This window comes from Rhinichthys klamathensis, unplaced genomic scaffold (genome assembly GCF_029890125.1).
Source record: "Rhinichthys klamathensis goyatoka isolate OS25496 unplaced genomic scaffold, OSU_Roscu_1.1 h1tg000114l_1, whole genome shotgun sequence".
In the NCBI taxonomy this organism is placed as follows: domain Eukaryota; kingdom Metazoa; phylum Chordata; class Actinopteri; order Cypriniformes; family Leuciscidae; genus Rhinichthys; species Rhinichthys klamathensis.
The window spans coordinates 2,971,624-2,994,000 of NW_026606651.1; the positions used below are offsets into that span (position 1 = coordinate 2,971,624).

At 37.5% G+C, this 22,377-nt stretch overlaps 1 protein-coding gene across 1 annotated transcript; it reads left to right on the forward strand.

Annotated features, from left to right (window-relative positions):
- The first annotated feature begins 11,606 nt into the window (after positions 1–11,606).
- On the forward strand, positions 11,607–12,765 carry LOC130088150 (uncharacterized). The gene has a single exon (XM_056254783.1). The coding sequence runs from the start codon at positions 11,652–11,654 to the stop codon at positions 12,267–12,269; it is 618 nt and encodes a 205-aa protein (XP_056110758.1). The 5' UTR covers positions 11,607–11,651; the 3' UTR covers positions 12,270–12,765.
- The last annotated feature ends 9,612 nt before the right edge of the window (positions 12,766–22,377 follow it).

Below are 22,377 nucleotides of genomic sequence, written 5' to 3' on the forward strand. Positions count from 1 at the left end.
TAGAGGTTGAAATCATATCAAAATCTGCCAAACTTCTCATATTACTTCTGAATAAGATGTCTACTTCATAAATTGTATGAAAATTGTGGAAATAATGGTTCATATCACTCAAAACACATATGGAAATGGAGGCGCCCTTATATGGGCAGTGATGGAGTCTGGTTGTCATCTAGTGAAAAAGTTTGGTACTGCGCCCAAACAAAATCTTACTGAAAGCTCATTTTTTGAGATATCAACCTAAAATTTGAAACACAACTTGTTCAGATTTTTGGCTTTGATTTTTTTGCAGTTTTAGAGTCGCCCAGGTTTTGAAAATATATATTTTATATAAAATATGAATAATTAAAAATTTTACATTGTACATTTTCATAAACTCAAACTTCTATAACTTTTTTTCTGTTTCACTTTCTTAATTTATTTCACTTCTACAAGAATCTGCCAAATGTCTTCTTTAAAACAAGACCAATCTTACGTCTATATTCCAAAGCATTCTTGAATTACAACCATTTAAGTTCGAAATGTGCATTTTCATGTATATTAAAAAAAAGGGGGGTGACACTTAAAGGGTTAAGCAGTTTGAGATAAATAAACTTGTAAAAAAAATGATGAATGAAAAAGATGGATTGATGGATTTCAGTTCCATTTCAATTTTAGTTTTCATTAACTTATTGTTGCATGTAACATCATGTAGTTTATTTATTATTATTTTTTTATTAGTGCAAAAATAATCAATCTTCAAATTAAACAAGAAATCTAACAAGATGTGTATTTCTGGAAGGAAAAAAGGTAAGAGATCCACAAGAAAGTCTATCTATCTATCTATCTATCTATCTATCTATCTAACCATCCATCCATCCATCATTCATCCATCTATCAGTCATCCATCTATCCATCCATCCATCTATCTATTTATCTATAAGTCATCCATCTATCTATCATCTATCTAACCATCCATCCATCTATCAGTCATCCATCTATCAGTCATCCATCTATCCATCTATCCATCCATCCATCCATCTATCTATTTATCTAAGTCATCCATCTATCTATCCATCCATCTATCCTATCTATCTAACCATCCATCCATCTATCAGTCATCCATCTATCAGTCCATCCATCCATCAATCTATCTATCTAAAGTCATCCATCTATCTATCCATCCATCCATCCATCTATCTATTTATCTATCTATAAGTCATCTATTTATCTATCTATCCATCCATCCACGCCGTACAGTAAATAAAAAAAGTCCAAAAATAAATCTTAACATCTATTACAAAAAGAACATATTGAGCAGACATGTTCATAATGGTAATGACAGTTTTATTTTTACCATAATTTTATACAAATCATCCAATTGAAATCAGGGCCTTTACATTTTTAAAAAACCAAGAGCTATTTGGAATCGAGCCCACAACCTTAGCATTGCTATTATAGTATAACTGCACCGACAGATAAAGATTCATACAGTTGTGCCACTCGTCATCTCATCTGAAATAAACAGTGACACCTACGCGCACGTACACACATATTCTGAAAAACATAATCTTTCTATCTTCCATAAACACACATGATCTGACCTCCCTCAGGCATCTGTTATGAAAGACAAAGACATATTTCTATGTTAATGACAAGTTCCTCATTAGATCTAGCTGTCCCTCCTATATCTGAGCTAATGCATTCTCTGTTAATGATGACTGTCGCTGTGTCATAATGACGAGACCACTGTCTGGGACTGTGTGAATCTGCACAGCTCGAAAACTCAATTCTCACACTGAATTCTCCATGAAATCTCTTCCTGTCATATACATACGCAGTGAGCACAATAATAATACAAATCATTTTTACATAGAAAAATCTGTAAATATATTTACATTTTTATATTAAATAATATCTAAATGGATTTTAATTTATATACATTATATATATATATATATATATATATATATATATATATATATATATATATATATATATATATATATATATATATATTGTTTTTTAACCAGGCTATTATTATTAACTAAAACCAAAACATTTTTGTTAATTGAAATGAGATTAAATAAAACAGATTTAAAAACTAAACAAAAAATTGGAAATAATGTCTTGGCAACTAACAGAAATAAGTTTAAGTTGAAGCACTAAAATTAAATGTAAATAAATAAATAAACACAATTTTTATTTTATTTTAAATAGTAATATTTAAAAAATATTTACTAAAATGTAACTAAATATAAAATAATATCAAATAAAACCTAAGTAATACTAAAATAATGTTAATTAAATTAAATTGAAAAGACTAATCACATTTCACTCCCTGAAACCCATCAGTCAGAATTACATCATTGTGAAAACACCATGAACCAAGAACACCTGTCTAAAATATACGACGACAAAGAGTAACACCTGCTGAGGGTGACGCTTTAAATGTGTACGTGTGTGTTTTAGCGTACATTACAGCCTAGAGGAAGATATCCGGACCCGTAATGACTTCATGCTTTCATATGAAGTTTTCACATCTCTCATTTAGAGAGCAGGTGTGATGCATTACATCTGCTTATGTCTTATATTCACTTCATCACCACCACAATCATCATCATCATCATCATCATCATCATCATCAATGATTTCATTGCCTGTCATTGCAGTCATTTCTTTTGGCATCACAACAATAGTCATTTGGCATGAAAGATGGTTGTTTTCTACAGAATGCAACAGTCTAGTTCCTGAAATACTCATTCATTTCCTTACAGAGAAATTGATTTTTATTGATAAAGCTTTCAAGACAGACCGACCATGAGCTCTGGGGTTACGCAATAGTATACACTTTATTATTTAAAGAAGTGAACATAAATGAAGTGAGAGTATTTTTGAAAAAAAAGTTTGAACGAAGTTGAAAGTGACTTTGTAACTCAACTGGTAGAGTATTGCATTTGCAACACGAAGGTCGCAGGTTTGACTCACAGACAAAACACACAAATGAATGCCTTAAAAGCACTGTACGCAACTTTGAATAAAAGTGTTTGCTAAATACGTAAGTGCTTGATCCACCCTCGTCTTATATTGCAGACTTGCGCTGATGGTTAATTGCAGAGCGTCTAAATATTTAGACCGCTTCAATTCTTCAGAAACATTAGACGCATTGCCTTAATCCATATGACGCTGTGTGTCAGTCTCTCACACCTATTTTGACAATTGAATTGTTTAGAAAAGGTCAGGCATTGTCATTCCCACAGAAGAGGAAGCATTCCAAACTATAAATAGGCTACCTGCGTTTCTAAATAAGGCTTTAGAAACATTTCAGTGTGTGCTCTTTAGCACTTTTAAGCTAAATTTAGCATTTTAGTTATGTCATATAATGTTTTTGTGAGATTAAACTTGAAACTATTCGAGTGTAATAAAACTATTTCCATGGAACACACTAATAAAATGAATGCAGTTTAAAGGGATAGTTCACCCAAAAATGAAAATTAGCCCATGATTTACTCACCCTCAAGCCATCCTGGGTGTATATGACCTTCTTCTTTCAGATGAATACAATCAGAGTTATATTAAAAAAAGTCCTTGCTCTTCCTAGCTTTATAATGGCAGTGCATGGCCGTTTCTGTTTTGAAGTCCATAAAGGTGCATCTATCCATCATAAAAGTGTATTTATCCATTATAAAAGTGCATCTATCCATCATAAAAGTGCATCTATCCATCATAAAAGTGCCTCTATCCACTATAAAAGTCCCTCTATCCATTATAAAAGTGCATCTATCCATTATAAAAGTGCATCTATCCATCATAAAAGTGCATCTATCCATCATAAAAGTGCCTCTATCCATTATAAAAGTGCATCTATCCATCATAAAAGTGCATCTATCCATCATAAAAGTGCATCTATCCATCATAAAAGTGCATCTATACATCATAAAAGTGCATCTATCCATCATAAAAGTGCCTCTATCCATCATAAAAGTGCATCTATCCATCATAAAAGTGCATCTATCCATCATAAAAGTGCATCTATCCATCATAAAAGTGCATCTATCCATTATAAAAGTCCCTCTATCCATTATAAAAGTGCATCTATCCATTATAAAAGTGCATCTATCCATCATAAAAGTGCATCTATCCATCATAAAAGTGCATCTATCCATCATAAAAGTGCATCTATCCATTATAAAAGTGCATCTATCCATCATAAAAGTGCATCTATCCATCATAAAAGTGCCTCTATCCACTATTAAAGTGCCTCTATCCATTATAAAAGTGCCTCTATCCATTATAAAAGTGCCTCTATCCATTATAAAAGTGCCTCTATCCATTATAAAAGTGCATCTATCCATCATAAAAGTGCCTCTATCCACTATAAAAGTGCCTCTATCCACTATAAAAGTGCCTCTATCCATCATAAAAGTGCATCTATCCATCATAAACGTGCCTCTATCCACTATTAAAGTGCCTCTATCCACTATTAAAGTGCATCTATCCACTATTAAAGTGCCTCTATCCACTATTAAAGTGCCTCTATCCACTATTAAAGTGCCTCTATCCACTATTAAAGTGCATCTATCCATCATTAAAGTGCCTCTATCCACTATTAAAGTGCCTCTATCCACTATTAAAGTGCCTCTATCCATTATAAAAGTGCATCTATCCATCATAAAAGTGCTCCACACGGCTCCGGGGGGTTAATAAAGGCCTTCTGAAGTGAAGTGATGCGTTTGTGTAAGAATAATATCCATATTTAAAACTTTATAAAGTAAAATAACTAGTCTTAAGTTACTTCGACTTAAGTCTAAGCACAACTTATGCGAGTAATCCGACATACTGCTGATACACTCCTGAAATCTTAAGACCGGGGGAAACATTACCCATATTTGCATTTCACGCTGGTGGATCGTTACTTGGTTGTAAGTACTGCTTCAAAATGCCAAAAGAAGAAACAGGAGCAAGAGACAAAAAATAGAGAGAAGGCAATTTATTGAAAACTGTATTTAATCTCAAACAGGCTGTTCATCAGCTGATCAAAAGCCCCAAAAAAAACTACAACAGAACTAAAAGTGTCAAAAAAGGACTCAGTAGTGAGTAGCCCAACTGTTCTTGGTGATCACTTAAACACTCGTTTCAGCATGCTTGATGGGACTGTTTCCAGGAGGTTGGTGGGAACGTTGCTCCATGTGGTGAAGATGGCTTCATGAAGGGCATCCATGGTCTGGAACTGTCGTCCGTTTTTGTAAACTTCCCTTGCCATCCATCCCCAAAGGTTCTCAATGGGATTTAGATCAGGGGAACACGTAGGATGTTCCAAAAGAGGTTATTCGACGTTTTTCTCCTGGAAGAAATCCTTCGTCAGGCAGGCGTTGTGAACTGCCGCGTTGTCCTGTTGAAAGACCCAGTCATTACTGCACAGTCAAGAGGGATGCCCACTGCAACATGTCCATAGCCAGCCGCCGTTTGACGCCCCTGCACAACCTGAAGCTCCATTTTCCCATTGAAGGATAAAGCACCCCAGATCATGATGGAGCCTCCTCCACTGTGTCGTGTCGAAAACATCTACGGTGGGATTGTAACGTTGGAAGCCATCAGGACTGTCCAGGTTCAATTTTTTTCTCATCAGAAAATAACACTTTCTTCCGTCTTTCAATGTCCCAAGTTTGGTGCTCCCTTGCAAATTCCACATGGGCAAGTTTGTGGCGTGTGAGGAGATGTGGCCTTTGAAGACATTTTTTGTTCTTTAAGCCCTTCTCTCACAGATGACGTCTTATGGTTATTGGGCTGCAGTCACCATCAGTAAGGGCGTTAATTTGGGTTGAGGATCGACCTGTGTCTTCACGGACAACCGTGAACAAGGCTCAGTGCAGATGACGTTTTTTGGGGTCTAGCACTTGACTTCTTTGTCCCATAACTCTCAGGATCTTTTAAGAAATGTAAAATGACTGTCTTACTGCGTCCAACCTCGGCAGCGATGGCGCGTTGCAAAAGGCCTTGCTTGTGCAGGTTAACAATCCTGCCACGTTCAAAGAGAGAAAGCCTTTTTACGTTTGCCATCAGGAGATCATGACAGTGTGACTGCCTGAAGGACAATGACATGAAAGCCATATTTTTGTGCAGATTTGACCTTTTTAAAGGTGCATTGCGCAACATTTCATGTTAAAAATACCCGTTTTTCTAACCCATACATGCTTAAACAATTGCCTGATGGGCTGAATGAGCCATTCTCTGATCACTGCGATTGCCTCTATAATCATGTACAGTAAAATAAATAAGAGGGATTCGGGACGGAATTTGAGACTGGGCGTGACGTCATGCGCGTTCACGCTCACCTGGCTATGTCTGGCAGGTTTGTGTACTCGCCGCCATTCTCCGTATCAGCGAAGACAACTCGAGCGACAAAACTTTAGTCAACTTTCGACAAAAGTAGAAGATGGATTCTAAGAGACCGGCTTGTAGTTCATTTCAAACCCCAACGCAAACTCCACGTAAGACAAAGAAAAGAAAACTTTTGTCTAGTGCCACCAAAAGGGCCAAATTGGAGTCAGACAGGCGTCGGAATAAGACGAGAGTCAACATCGGGAAGGCTTTCAACAAATGGAGAGATCTCCGGTCTGCTCTAGGGCTCAAACGGGATCCTCAGTTGGCTTTTACAAAGTAATAACTTATATTGTTCATGAACGTGTTTCCATAATAATACAATCATAAGTGGATACAGTAAACACATAAAAACAGTTCAACATGGAGATAGATGGAAACAAAAACCGAAGTTTTCTACTACCCCCGTTTTCCCCTCACACATAAGTGTGTAATTTACTCAAATGCCTTTCCTTTCATATATTTTAAATGACTTGCAGATTTATAACTTCATTACCTCTGAAGACATTATGACTGTAAACAAAAGATTTGTACAGCTCGTGCAAGCGTGCGTGTGCGTGTGGTCCATGAGCGTGCACACCTCTGGTTGCAGTTTCGCTTGTCGCCAGAGGGGGCATAGTTCTTCAAAAACTCAGAGACTTGCGCAATGCACCTTTAAGGCTATGGTCTTAAACTTTTGATCATCTGATGAACAGCCTGTTTTGGTTTAAATGCAGTTTTCAATAAATTGCCTACTCTATATTTTTTGTCTCTTGCTCCTGTTTCTTCTTTTGGCATTTTGAAGCAGTACTTACAACCCGTTAACGATCCACCAGCGCGAAATGCGAATACTGGTAATGTTTCCCCCGGTCTTAAGATTTTGTCCAGGAGTGTACGCTACGTCATGACGCACTCGCTACTTCCGACGTCACAAATTGCGTGAGTTGCACTTTAGACTTAAGTGGAATCCATATGGCCGTTTGGTCGGAAGCAAGAATTTTACTTTGTAACCTGTTAAATATGATTTTTTTTTTTTTACACAAACGCATAGCTTCGCTTCAGAAGGCCTTTATTAACCCCCCGGAGCCGTGTGGAGCACTTTTATGATGGATAGATGCACTTTTATGATGGATAGATGCACTTTTATGATGGATAGATGCACTTTTATGATGGATAGATGCACTTTTATGGACTTCAAAACAGAAAAGGCCATTCACTGCCATTAAAAAGCTCGGAAGAGCCAGGACTTTAAAAAAAAAAAAAAACTCTGATTGTATTCGTCTGAAAGAAGAATGTCATACACCTGGGATGACTTGACGGTGAGTAAATCATGGGGTAATTTTAATTTGTGGGTGAACTAACCCTTTAAATCTGCTTGCATAAAATCCTCTGCCAAATCTGTAAAAGTCTTATAGACTAAATGTCAAATATAGTTGAGGTACACTGTAAATACAAGTACTGACTGTGGATGAAAGGGAAACCATCCGCCCCCTGTCTTTAATGAGCGGCACTGCAGTTAAATGACGTTAATCTGTCATGATAATCAGCACGTAGATACTTGGCATGAATGAAACACTATAATGAGAATTATCTGAGAACAATGACCCACATCTCGCTAACAAACCAAGAACTCTGAAGCACGCTGTTCTGCCTGTCAAGTTGCATCTGTTGCCATTGCAAAAATACAAGCTCAGTCAAACATGGTCATGAGAACTGTTCCCTTCTATTACTGAGAATCTACACTCTACAGTCAGACCGTTAACCCTTTTAAAGCCTGACATATGAAAGTTTGCATGTGTGTTTTTGTTGAGTATCATATTTGATACATCAGGCTTTTGTGGCTCAGATTTATGAAGCTCAGACTCGAGGTAGAAAAAACACCTTAGTTTTATTCAGAGGCCCAAATACTCTAAAATCTTTATAATAGACTATTTAGGCTACATTGATAAAATGCACATAAATATCAGTTGTCACTCTTTATCTCCCAATAATATATCTTATTAAGATGATATTTAAATGCTTAGTTTTATGATCAAAGCTCTTACTGTGGGAAGCAAAACAATGATGATTGAGAGAGGACGAAATAAATGTTCTTCAAAAATACTTCATATTTTAGCATGGTTAATCAAGTAAATCTAAGTGCCTCATTACAGTAAGTGTCCATATTACTAACCGTAAAAAAAATATTACTTTAAAAATGCATAAAAATTTCACAGCAAAAAAGACACGTGAACCATGACCTGAAGGGGGACATTGTAGGCCTTTTACTTGCTAAAAAAGTGTAAACTATATCAATACGACAGCAAAAAAAAATGCGTATAAAAATATGAGACTGTAGATTCTGTAAACTCCATCCATGAGAGCTCCAGATGAGTTCAATGACTGATGCAGCCGTGATGCTGTTGACCTCCTGTTTAGCGATAACAGAATTCCAACTGCAATTAATCTACTTTAATAACGAAATGCATGTTTTAAGATCAGACACGTTTAGCTTGAAGAAGCAAGTACAATGTTAATGTCACCACATACCAAGCTGCATTGCTCCACAGCACTGAAACCATAAGTCATACTGCTCAAAATTCCCACCCACGAGAGCATTCACTCTTATACCTGTGTGTGCTTGAGCGTTAATTTTAGTAAGGTGACGCAAAGCCCATGCGGCCCTTCCTAAAGTAAACATGCCAGGCCTGAGGCAGGGATTCCAGACCTGAGGCTTCACCCGCAGCAGACATTCCACCGCTCGTGCTCACCGAGAAAACCCAGAAACCACAGAGGGTGAGAAATGAAGGTGCTGCCGTCTGATTGGACGGAAGCGCTCGTTCATATCACAAAGAAGCTGGTGACAGACACACGGGGGAATTAGTCCATTTGTGGTCACAACCTCTTCCACAAGGATTCCTCCTAAAAGTTCACGCCATTTAGATGTTGTAGTGCACCTCAAGTGACCCGTATAGCAACCAACTAGCCATCAGCTGCAAGTAAAAAATAAAATAAAAATAAAAACTGTTTGTCTGGACTTTAGGCTGGCTCGGTTTTCCTGAGATCCCAAATGGAAGGCAAGTTCTAGACTAAATGCTGCCAGTATACGTGCTTAAAATCCAACAATGTGTCACTGCCGTAATAGGTGCGTCGGAAATGAGACTCAATAGTGTATATCAGAAATTAGTCGAAGCAAGTTTAATCAAAAAAGGGATTTGCCAAACTATTAGTTTTGAGTGTTGAAGCATTGACTCATAATCACATCAAACAACTTGCTGTAAAATGATGCACCTACTTCAAGTTGTGGCGAATATTCCCACCAAATATCATTTTCCAAATTTCATTTTCAGAGGAAGTGGGTATATATACATGCTTCAGCATTCTTGAGTCAATAAATGTGATTCTACATTGAAAATAAATGTAGTAAGATTTACTTTGAAACCATTTTCACTCAGAAACGGCTAAATTCCTCAAATAATTACAAAGAAACAGCAAGTGACACAATGACTTTAAGGGATAGTTCAACCAAAAATAAACATTTTGTCATCATTTACTCCCCCTCATGTTATTATAAACCTGTATACATTTCTTTGTTCACAAAAGAAGATATTTTGAAGAATGTCGGTAACCAAACAGTTGCTGGTCCCCGAAGACTTCCATAGTAGGGGAGAAACCCCACATTCTTCAAAATATCTTCTTTTGTGTTCAACAGAAGAAAGAAACTCATACAGGTTTAGAATAACTTAAGGGTGAGTAAATGATGACAGAATCGATTTAAAAGTGAAATTTTAAATCAGAAAGACTAAAATTGTATTTTCTTGTAACATACTTTGTTTTATTAACAACTTTGAAAAAAAAAATTTACATTGTACATGGCTGTACAGTGACTGACAACTCATACGGTAATAATAAGGTTTATGTGAAAAGCCGCTGTTATTAATACCATATGAGTTGTTTCTTTCTGCCTGTTTTTTTTTTTTTTTTTTTTTAGAATATGTTGACAATTAAAAAAAGATATATATGCTTTTGGACATTCTGCTTTTATATCAGTTATACTGAATGTAAGGAAATACATCAAGAAATTCAAGAAATTATTACAATTATCATCTACAACTGCAAAAACACTAATTAATCCGGTAACTGTAATGATTAAATAAAATTTAATTTATTTTAAGTTGAATTAAATACATGAATCCAAAATTAAATAGATAAATCAATTGAGATATTCATATTTTGACATCACAGTTGTTAATATTAATATTCGCCATGTTGTCACTTTCATGAAACCAACCAGCTTTAGTTGTGCCGCTTCGCTGCCATTAGGTGTGTTTGACTTGAAGCTGCGCTGTGCAGACCATTGGTGTATGACATCAAATCTGTGGATATGCCTATATTATATGGGATACACCTATCCCAATTCTTTCATTTGAAGAGAAATTGCACCCCTCCCCCTCCAGCCCCCACCCCCCACAGTCACACTCCCACCACCCACGTAAGGCAACCTAAATTAAAAAATACCAAGGCTATTTATTCATGCAGGAAGGCAATAGAGTTCAACTAGGGGTTTTAAACGTCTCAGAAACTATAAAGTTTCGATTAGAAGTGCAATGGGATTTTTCACTCAATAAATAAATAGGCTAGCAAGCAAAAGTGTTGATAACCTGAGGTAACCATTTTCCCATTTATGTCGAGAGAACATTACAAAAAAGTAATTATTTTAAAATCACGTAGATTTAGATATCCTACTTAAATCCATTTTAGAAAAACTGGTTTGTCTGAGCATGGTGTCAAATGAAAGATTAGGCCGAAATGTAGCACACCTCAACATTCCATAGTTTAACTGAGTTAATAAATAAACAACGTACCGGTATTCAAAGTCCAGTTTAGGCTATACTCATTGATGTATAAGCTAACTCACACATTTAAAGAATAGGCTACGGTTTTAAATAGCTAAATAATTAAATAAATAAATATTTTTTTGTTTTATGATTTTTGATTTAAATTTAGAATAGGCTACACTTTGAAAATGGTATCTTGTCTGTTTTTTATATCATCTTTTTTTACTGAACTATCCGAGGTCAAGCATACTTGGCTCCCTCGAGTATTAGCTGCTGTCATCTGTGGAGCTCATCTTAAGGTTAAACGTGGGATTTTTTTAGTCAAAATGTATTTTCCGTCTCGAGTGAAGGGTGTGGCCATTTCTATGGGCGTCTCTTAAAAGCAGAATATACAGTATAAAACCTCACGCTGAAGTTAGAGAAGTCACTTTTGAGAACCAGAGACACAGAGCAAGCAACGAATATAGCCTAGCCTACTGGAACTGACCTGAACTAGCAATGTTCTCCAGATCAGACAGCATGGTCCTCTCATTACCGACAAACGCTTTCTTCCAGCCGCAGCAACAGTTCGGCTTCAGACCGATGGAGCCGCGCAACACCGAGCCGGAGATCTTCACTTTCGAGCGGATCCCGGAGCCGCAGCGGCACGCGTTCAATCCCCGCGGAGCTCCGCAACGCCCGCGCAAGAAAAACACCCGCGTCATGTACCCCTCCAAAGTGCGCAAATATCTGCCACCGGCCGAGAAGAGCCCAGCCAAGCGCTGGCTGCTCGTCCTGTGCCTGGTGGTGTTCCTGCAGATCTACACGGAGGAGGGATCCGTTGAGACGATGCAGAGTGAAGCACCAACCTTCACCGATGCCACCGCGTACAATGTCCTCCCTTTCCAGTCTGCTGAGGAGCAAGCCAGACAGATGATGGGCAAGTTCCCTGAAGACGTCAGCCAGTCCTGCAGCGAGGAAGAGGAGAAGAAGGAGAGCACTTGGCTCCTGAACACTACATGCCCAAGCTCAAGCTTGGAGGAAGACTTCACCACTCTTTACCAGCAGAGCCGGAGGAATGGATACGTCGTGGCCCTTCTCTACCCTGTGTATCATAGACTCGGCACAGAGAACTGAATGAACTCAGAATCAAGTTTGTGGACTAACCAAGACAAGTCAAAGACTTTGAACATTCTTTGAGAAGAGAAATAGGCTCCTGTGGTTCCTAGTGGTGCCTGGAGAACTCATCTGGTCCAGCTGGACCTCACAGCGTGGTGAAAAACACAATCTGAGAAGACATTCGATGGACTTGAATGACGAACAAACTTATTATGGAATGAAACTTGAATGGCTCATTTAGATTTACTTGAAAATGTTTCACTTGAAGTGTATAGATTTACATAGCCTCACAAGTAGACCTGTTATATGTTTAAACTAATGAGAGTGTCACAATGAACATTTGTGTTGCTGAACGCTGCCGCTCGCAGAAATACTTGAATCTCAAATTGATCATTTTATGTGTTATATGAAGAACTATTTGCTGTAGATAATTATTTAATGTTATTTATTTATTGTTATTGACGTATTTATTTCCTATTGCCTTGTGAAAATAAACTGACATTTGCATCTTCAATTCTTTACTTTTTTCATTGTCTTCTTGTTATATTATTAGTTCTAATGAGCTGTGGTCTCACAAACTTGGTTCTTCTGAACAAACGTGCCACTTCTGAACAATACTCAAACAAGAAATATGATTTATATGACACACATGTGTTGTACATTGCACGTATAAATGCATGAACACTTTTCCTGATATGGCTCTTTAAAAAAACTGATTTGATTGAAATATTAGAACAAAAATACTTTGCTAGAACTACTTTACAATTTTGAGTTTATTATTAAAGTCTTAGATATAATCATTGTAATATTAACACTGAATATAAGATCATTTATTAAGATGGAAATGTATGAGGTACATGATGTTCATATAATGAATAAAGTTACAACCATCACAATAATGCTTTGTGTTGTTCTTCACTTTCATTACATGATCATATTCAGATGTGTTTCATCAAATTATTATATAATATGACTGAACTACTCTAGCTTCATTAGGTTATTGAATGTGATTTAAAGGGGCCAGATCAGGCATAAATATTGTAGCTCCTTAAAGTATAACTGAATATGTTACATTTTTAGAATGTATTTTTAACAAAACATGGCACTGGCACATTCTAAAAGATTACATAATGAGGGAGTTTTAAGAGGAAATGCCACGTTTGGTCAATTTAATGCATCATTCCTTAATTTTTGATCAAAATGAAATAAGGGGAAATGACCAGATTATCATGCAAAATTAGGTCAAAAGAATAGAAGAAACATTGTTCAGTCAGTTTTTCATCAGCATTACTATTACAACCATTTCTGCAAAAATTTCAATACAGGAATATTAAAATAATAAATAGTAAATGTGGTACTCTGTAAAAAAAGTATATATTTGTATTGTAAGGTAAAAAACAATAATAATTGTCAGCTGTGGTGCCAGAACTGGTTGTTTCAGGCATCATATCATATCATTTAAATGACACTATATACAGTGGGTATAGAAAAGAATCACCCCCCTTTGAAATAATCACATTTTGTTGCTTTGCAGCCTAAAATTAAGACAGACACAGTTTTTGTTTCATTCAGCTGTATTTACTCAGTGCAACTTATAACATCCAAGTGAAAGATATAACACCAACATATCAGAAACAATTCAAAAAATCAAAAAACATAATCACTGAGTTGGAAAAAGGATCACCCCCTTGTTTCAGTATTTTGTTGAACCATCTTTTGCTTTAATTACAGCCTTTAGTCTGTTGGGATATGTCTCTACTAACTTTGCACATCTAGACGTTGCAATATTTGACCACTCTTCTTTGCAGAACTGCTCAAGTTCAGTTAAATTTGATGGTGACCGTTTGTGGACTGCTGTCTTCAAGTCATTCCACAGATTTTCAATGCGGTTTAAGTCTGGGCTCTGACTAGGCCATGCAAGGACATTCACCTTTTTCTCCTTCAACCACTGTGTGGTCAGTTTTGCTGTGTGCTTTGGGTCATTGTCATGTCGGAAGGTAAATCTTCTTCCCATTGACAACTTTCTGGCAGAGAGCAGCAGATTTTCCTCAAGAATTTGACGGTATTTTGCCCCATCCATTTTTCCTTCTATCCTAACTAGTGCTCCAGTCCCTGCTGCAGAGAAACAACCCCATAACATGATATTACCACCTCCATGCTTTACTGTAGGAATGGTGTTATTTGGATGGTGAGCCTGTATTGGATTTTCGCCAGACATATCGTTTGGCGTTGAGGCCAAATAATTCAATTTTAGTCTCATCTGACCATAACACCTTTTTCCACGTGGCCTTAGAATCTTCAAGGTGTGTTTTGGCAAAGCTCAGTCGTGACTGCATGTGGCCTTTCTTGAGGAGTGGCTTTTTTCTTGCAACCCTACCATACAAGCCACATTTGTGGAGAATTTGTGATATTTTTGTCACATGCACACAATGACCACTCTTTGTCATGAATTCCTGCAACTGCTTCAGAGTTGCTGTAGGCCTCTTGGTAGCCTCTCTGACCAGTTTCCTCCTGGCTCTTTCATCCAGTTTGGAGCGACGTCCTGACCCAGGGAGGGTCTGTGTTGTACCAAATACCTTCCACTTCTTAATAATAGACTTCACTGTGCTTCTAGGCACTGATAAAGCCTTTGAAATTTTTTTGTATCCATCTCCTGACTTGTGCCTGTCCACAACTTTATCCCGGAGATCTTTTGACAATGCCTTGCCACCCATAGTTGATTGTTTTCTTCAGTTGCACTACCAAGGACTGAAATGCTTCAGGAAAAGCTTGTTTCATGCTGAGCTAATCAAAATGACCACAGCTGATCACATTTGAAAGTCAATTGGCTTTGTGTGCTATTGAGAAGGTGATTAACTACACCTGGTTGGGTTTACAAGTCATTTTTAGGAGGGGGGTGATTCTTTTTCCAACTCAGTGATTCTGTTTTTTAATTTGTAAAAAAAAAAAAATCTGACAAGTTGGTATTATATCTTTCACTTGGATGTTATAAGTTGTAAATACAGCTGAATAAAACAAAAATTATTTTTGTCCGTTTTCATTTCAGGCTGCAAAGCAACAAAATGTGATTATTTTAAAGGGGGGTGATTCTTTTCTATACCCACTGTATATACTATATATACACTCACCGGCCACTTTATTAGGTACCCCATGCTAGTAACGGGTTGGACCCCCTTTTGCCTTCAGAACTGCCTCAATTCTTCGTGGCATAGATTCAACAAGGTGCTGGAAGCATTCCTCAGGGAGTTTGGTCCATATTGACATGATGGCATCACACAGTTGCCGCAGATTTGTCGGCTGCACATCCATGATGCGAATCTCCCGTTCCACCACATCCCAAAGATGCTCTATTGGGTTGAGATCTGGTGACTGTGGAGGCCATTTTAGTACAGTGAACTCATTGTCATGTTCAAGAAACCAATTTGAAATGATTAGAGCTTTGTGACATGGTGGAAGTAGCCATCAGAGGATGGGTACATGGTGGCCATAAAGGGATGGACATGGTCAGAAACAATGCTCAGGTAGGCCGTGGCATTTAAACGATGCCCAATTGGCACTAAGGGGCCTAAAGTGTGCCAGGAAAACATCCCCCACACCATTACACCACCACCACCAGCCTGCACAGTGGTAACAAGGCATGATGGTTCCATGTTCTCATTCTGTTTACGCCAAATTCTGACTCTAACATCTGAATGTCTCAACAGAAATCGAGACTCATCAGACCAGGCAACATTTTTCCAGTCTTCAACTGTTCAATTTTGGTGAGCTCTTGCAAATTGTAGCCTCTTTTTCCTATTTGTAGTGGAGATGAGTGGTACCCGGTGGAGTCTTCTGCTGTTGTAGCCCATCCGCCTCAAGGTTGTGCGTGTTGTGGCTTCACAAATGCTTTGCTGCATACCTCGGTTGTAACGAGTGGTTATTTCAGTCACTGTTGCCCTTCTATCAGCTCGAACCAGTCTGGCCATTCTCCTCTGACCTCTGGCATCAACAAGGCATTTCCGCCCACAGAACTGCCGCTCACTGGATGTTTTTTCTTTTTCGGACCATTCTCTGTAAACCCTAGAGATGGTTGTGCGTGAAAATCCCAGTAGATTAGCAGTTTCTGAAATACTCAGACCAGCCCTTCTGGCACCAACAATCATGCCACGTTCAAAGTCACTCAAATCACCTTTCTTCCCCATACTGATGCTCGGTTTGAACTGCAGGAGATTGTCTTGACCATGTCTACATGCCTGAATGCACTGAGTTGCCGCCATGTGATTGGCTGCTTAGAAATTAAGTGTTAACGAGCAGTTGGACAGGTGTACCTAATAAAGTGGCCGGTGAGTGTATATATGTATATATATATATATATATATATATATATGCATATATATATATATATATATATATATATATATATATATATTAGGGGTGTGACGAGACGCTTATCTCACGAGACGAGACTAGACACGAGATTGGGTTCACGAGAACGAGACGAGACGAGATTTTTGCACAATTTTTCAGAAATCCTCAATGACAAAATTCATGGCTGGAAAAATAGTATGCAGGTGCATTTTTCAATGTTTTAACTAATAATCTTCTAATGCATGTCATTTCAGGTCTACTTTATGAGTATGAATTATCAAATGCATTGAAAGAAAACAATATTCAAGCACTGTAAAAGGTTTTTATTGACTGGCTTTTCTCCTGTATAATTTCACATTAGTCTCTTCAGACCTTACTGTACATTTAAGAGCTTTCAGAACTTCTGATTGAGGCTGTGTGTGACCTCCTAACTGAACTCCTTTTAACACACATTTAACAGAGAAATAAAAACCGTATAAATAACAAAAATAAATAACTGTTTTCTCTTAGTCTTATTAAGTGCAAACAATAAGTGCGAGTGCAACCATAATCAAAGTTAGCACACAGACTCTTTATAATTGTTGTGAAATTGCGGTTTTATTTTGCACCGGCAGTTATAGGGTTAATGCGGTGAGTTCGGAAAAGGCCGAGAGAAACGAGGCTGTTTGTCTCTACAGTTGTTCTTGCGTTCCGATTATAAGTTCAGAAACGGAGCCTCCCTTGTCTGTTGTCCTTTGTACGTTACAGTACTCTCTCAATATTCGCAGTGCCAACAGAGACCAGAGCCGCAAATAAACAGTCCAGAGATGGGTATTGGGAGACGGATTATTTTATGTATGCAGCCTAATTTGTGCGCAATGCACATCAGGGAGCTTGTGTTTTACTTTCACTTACAAATTCGTGACCGCGCGTATAGGGAGCAGCGGTGCTGAGCGCGCATTCTAAATGATAAGACATTTACCAGACGTTTAGTCTGTTGCGCAACGAATCCTCCGCCATCGTCACGCGATCAGTGAACTGTGATTCGTGCTGCACTGATTGCAACGGCAACTCGTGCTGGATGAGCAGAGCAGACTTTTGCATTAGTTTATAATGGTTTTTATTTTTTTATAAAAACAACAAAACGATAGTTTAGGCGAATGTGAGTGTAGCGGTGGAATATTAATGGGGATATCGCGAGACAGCTTTTTCACTCGACGAGAAATCTCGTCATATTTAGTCTCGCGAGATCTCGTGGCACGAGATCTCGTCACACCCCTAATATATATATATATATATATATACACTCACCTAAAGGATTATTAGGAACACCATACTAATACTATGTTTGACCCCCTTTCGCCTTCAGAACTGCCTTAATTCTACGTGGCATTGATTCAACAAGGTGCTGAAAGCATTCTTTAGAAATGTTGGCCCATATTGATAGGATAGCATCTTGCAGTTGATGGAGATTTGTGGGATGCACATCCAGGGCACGAAGCTCCCGTTCCACCACATCCCAAAGATGCTCTATTGGGTTGAGATCTGGTGACTGTGGGGGCCATTTTAGTACGGTGAACTCATTGTCATGTTCAAGAAAACTAATTTGAAATGATTCGAGCTTTGTGACATGGTGCATTATCCTGCTGGTAGTAGCCATCAGAGGATGGGTACATGGTGGCCATAAAGGGATGGACATGGTCAGAAACAATGCTCAGGTAGGCCGTGGCATTTAAACGATGCCCAATTGGCACTAAGGGGCCTAAAGTGTGCCAAGAAAACATCCCCCACACCATTACACCACCACCACCAGCCTGCACAGTGGTAACAAGGCATGATGGATCCATGTTCTCATTCTGTTTACGCCAAATTCTGACTCTAGCATCTGAATGTCTCAACAGAAATCGAGACTCATTTTTCGAGTCTTCAACTGTCCAATTTTGGTGAGCTCTTGCAAATTGTAGCCTCTTTTTCCTATTTGTAGTGGAGATGAGTGGTACCCGGTGGGGTCTTCTGCTGTTGTAGCCCATCCGCCTCAAGGTTGTGTGTGTTGTGGCTTCACAAATGCTTTGCTGCATACATCGGTTGTAACGAGTGGTTATTTCAGTCAAAGTTGCTCTTCTATCAGCTTGAATCAGTCGGCCCATTCTCCTCTGACCTCTAGCATCAACAAGGCATTTTCGCCCACAGGACTGCCGCATACTGGATGTTTTTCCCTTTTCACACCAATCTTTGTAAACCCTAGAAATGGTTGTGCGTGAAAATCCCAGTAACTGAGCAGATTGTGAAACACTCAGACTGGCCCGTCTGGCACCAACAACCATGCCACGCTCAAAATTGCTTAAATCATCTTTCCTTCCCATTCTGACATTCAGTTTGGAGTTCAGGAGATTGTCTTGACCAGGACCACACCCCTAAATGAATTGAAGCAACTGCCATGTGATTGGTTGATTAGATAATTGCATTAATGAGAAATTGAACAGGTCTTCCTAATAATCCTTTAGGTGAGTGTATATATATATTGCCTATATATATATATATATATATATATATATATATATATATTGTGTGTAGCTGTCATTTCTTAAATAACCATGTAGGAAGACACATCATGGTCATATTTCAGAAATGAAAAGCTACACACTCCCTCAATTGGTGTTAAAAGAACTGTTACCAAACATATAACATGATAGAAACATAATAATCATAGACTCTTAAACATTTGCCTATTTACATCCAAACAGATACTTTTTGGGGGGGGCCGTGCAGTGTATATAGCCTACTGTAAATATACTGTAAACCATTTAATTTAATAGAAATTACATTTAATTATATATGTTAGATTTTATATTGTAAGGTAACATGTTTTTTAATACAATTTGTACATTTTTACAGTGTATTATCATACAAAATGTGTTCTCTGATTTTGTCCATTTAATTTGGTTGTTAGACATGTATTTGGCGGTCACTACTCTTAACAAATATTACACAGTGCATGCACTCTGCAAGTCTGGAATCTTAACCCTCTGGGGACCAGAAACGCGCCCGCGCGTTTTGCCGTTTTTTTTTCACATAGCAGAAAAATAGACTTAAAATACTCTGTTGATTTTGATCGTACATATAAGTGTTATACATCAATCGATCCTGTTAATTGTCTATTATTTTTCTGTATACTCACAATAAAAACAAAGTTTTGTGCTTTTTGTCAAATAAAGAAAAATAAACATGATGCGAGTTTTGCCTTCTCTCTGTCAGTGCAGTCCATTCTGAAACACGTCCGAAAAATTAACTCTAACTCTGCAAATACTTGTCATACAGGCACGAGAGATTTTTCTTTATGAAGCTTGAATTCTCTTCTTTTCAATGATGTAATTTATATAAAAAACAAATATTCTCAGTTTATGTAATCTGTATGAAAAGAGAGTGCTGTCAGATTTTTTTTCCCCAGCTCATTACACTTCATTACGCGTTAATCTGACACGCCCATGGAGGACGCGCGCTATTCAAACGCAAATGTTGAGGCAAGCCATGACAATGCCCACATCAGCCGTTCCACCGCGGCGGTAAAATGTGGGGTGTATTTTCTGCCTTTTACCGCCAAGAGGCGCTACAATCATAGACTCTGAAAAGTGTTTGTTTATTCTCTCTAATGCGTAATCTGCTGCCGCACCGCACTGATTCAGAGCGATTGAAAGCTGGTAGCAGATGAATTCAACAAGTGAAACGTAGTTAAAATAATTCATAATCACAATACTGAAATTAGGCTACTGAAATGAAATTGAATAAATAATGAAAAAGTAAAACATTGCAATAAAAACATTTACAGACGTACAGACGATAGCTCAGTGGTTAACGCAACAACACGAGCTTCGAGGAGCTTCAATCGACTCGAGATCGAATCTCAATGTAGCATACATGTTGTTAACCGATGTTGGCCAACAGCGTTTATATTTAACCTTCTTGATGCTTAAATAGCTAACTGTTTATAACTGTTTACTTATTTAAAGTCAAGAGTTTTGTTTAATTATTATTACAACATAAATTTGCTACATTCCTGGAACCGCAGCGCTGCACAAAGGACATAAACTGATGAAGGAAGATTGTCAGCCGATTGCATCTGAAAATGAAGAAGCACGTCTTTAGTCTGCTAAATTATTGTGTAATGTAAAAGAACACTAAAATTACTTAAGTTTGAAACCAAGTTCGAACATTTCAAGGTTTAAATAAAGTGTCGGGACAGTTTTTTTAATTTAAAACAGGGTTGCATCGGGTTTAGAGTTTATTTCTTTTGCGATGCAAAATAAGAAACACTAGGCTAATCTTATTCTTGCGACATTTTAAATTTGTATTGCCAAAGAAATGACAGCTATATTAAACAATTAAAACAGTAGGCCTACAAAACGAAAATTGTCCAAAGCAACATAATTAAATTAAAACATGCGTTTTTCTTTGCCTCTCTCGCGCTGAATCTCTTTTTAACAAGTTTATTTAGTCTCCCTCGCTCTCCATATGAAAGAGGAACATTAACACCTATGCCTATTGTCCTGCGCGCTTGATACAGCACTGAACTGTCCCTCCAACCCCCCACCGGCTATTGGAGTCTGAGGCTGATTTAACACAAAGAGAAGTCGCAATTCACACTTAAATCGCTATTCTAGACAGTGTTGATAATGAAGGAATTAAATGATTTAAGTTACATGTAGCCTAGTGATATTTCTGTCATAAAAGTTTATTACTAAATATTTCATTATTTCAGTAATTGATGAAATAAAACTGGTTTGGGCCAGCTTTTTCCAAGCAAAACTAAATATAATCTGAAAAAACGCATGTTAATTTGTTTTCATGAACAAAATGTTCAACTCAATATTAAAGTCTACATGGATCTTTGGATCCTTTCAACCAGGCATGCAATTTGTGAATTAAGTTTTTTTTTATTTTTTTTTTTATTCAAATAAATATCAAACCACGGTGCTTCGTGGTAATGCTGCTAAATTAAATAACATGTATTGAATAATTATGAACTTAAATGAAACAATATCGCAACATTTCAACAAATACATTATTTGATCTGTTTTTACATTTTAATTCAGGGCGATTTAGCCTGCTACATTTAATTAGAGCGAGATTTTCACCCTTGTCATTTTCTCATTGGGAAGCGCTTACAGGCTACATGTTTGAGTACATCCTCTGTACCTCTCGTTTTCATATGGATTACATAATCAGATAACATTTATTAGCCAGAATATTTAGACATTTAAAGGCTTTAGACAGAGCCGATTTCTTATAGTGACTGAGCTGAAGTGGCTTTCGGTTCATTTTTGTGACGCGCAGTTCCCGGAGACAGAGACGACAGATAAACTGTTTTTGTCGTTAGCAAAAGTTCGAATAAAACCCGACTTTAGAAAAATGCATAGGGCCACTCGGCGTGGTCTGCCAAAACACTTAATTATAAACTTCAATATTTCATTCAAAATAATCTCAAAACGCTTTGTGAAATTTTGAAAAGCCGTGCATGCATTAAGGCCACTTGAACTAATGAACAACTGAAACGCTGGTTTTGATTTTATTGTTTGTCGTTGTTTAAACGTGCTTGTTGCATATCTCTATTTTATATTTGATATGGTATATTGGTGAAGTAGCCTATAGCATTGATTACTGTGGAGGGAGGAGTGTGGGGATTCAAATAATTCAGCAGAAGCAGGGATGTTTAGACCAGAAGGAAATCCCCGTCCCTCCTGGCAAATCACACTTTACTTAAAACCATGTTTTTAAAAACTCTAGGTTGTAGGGAATCAAAATA

Excerpts from the sequence above, each read along its gene's own strand:
- LOC130088150 (XM_056254783.1), top strand. The coding sequence starts at position 11,652 with ATGTTCTCCAGATCAGACAGCATGGTCCTCTCATTACCGACAAACGCT.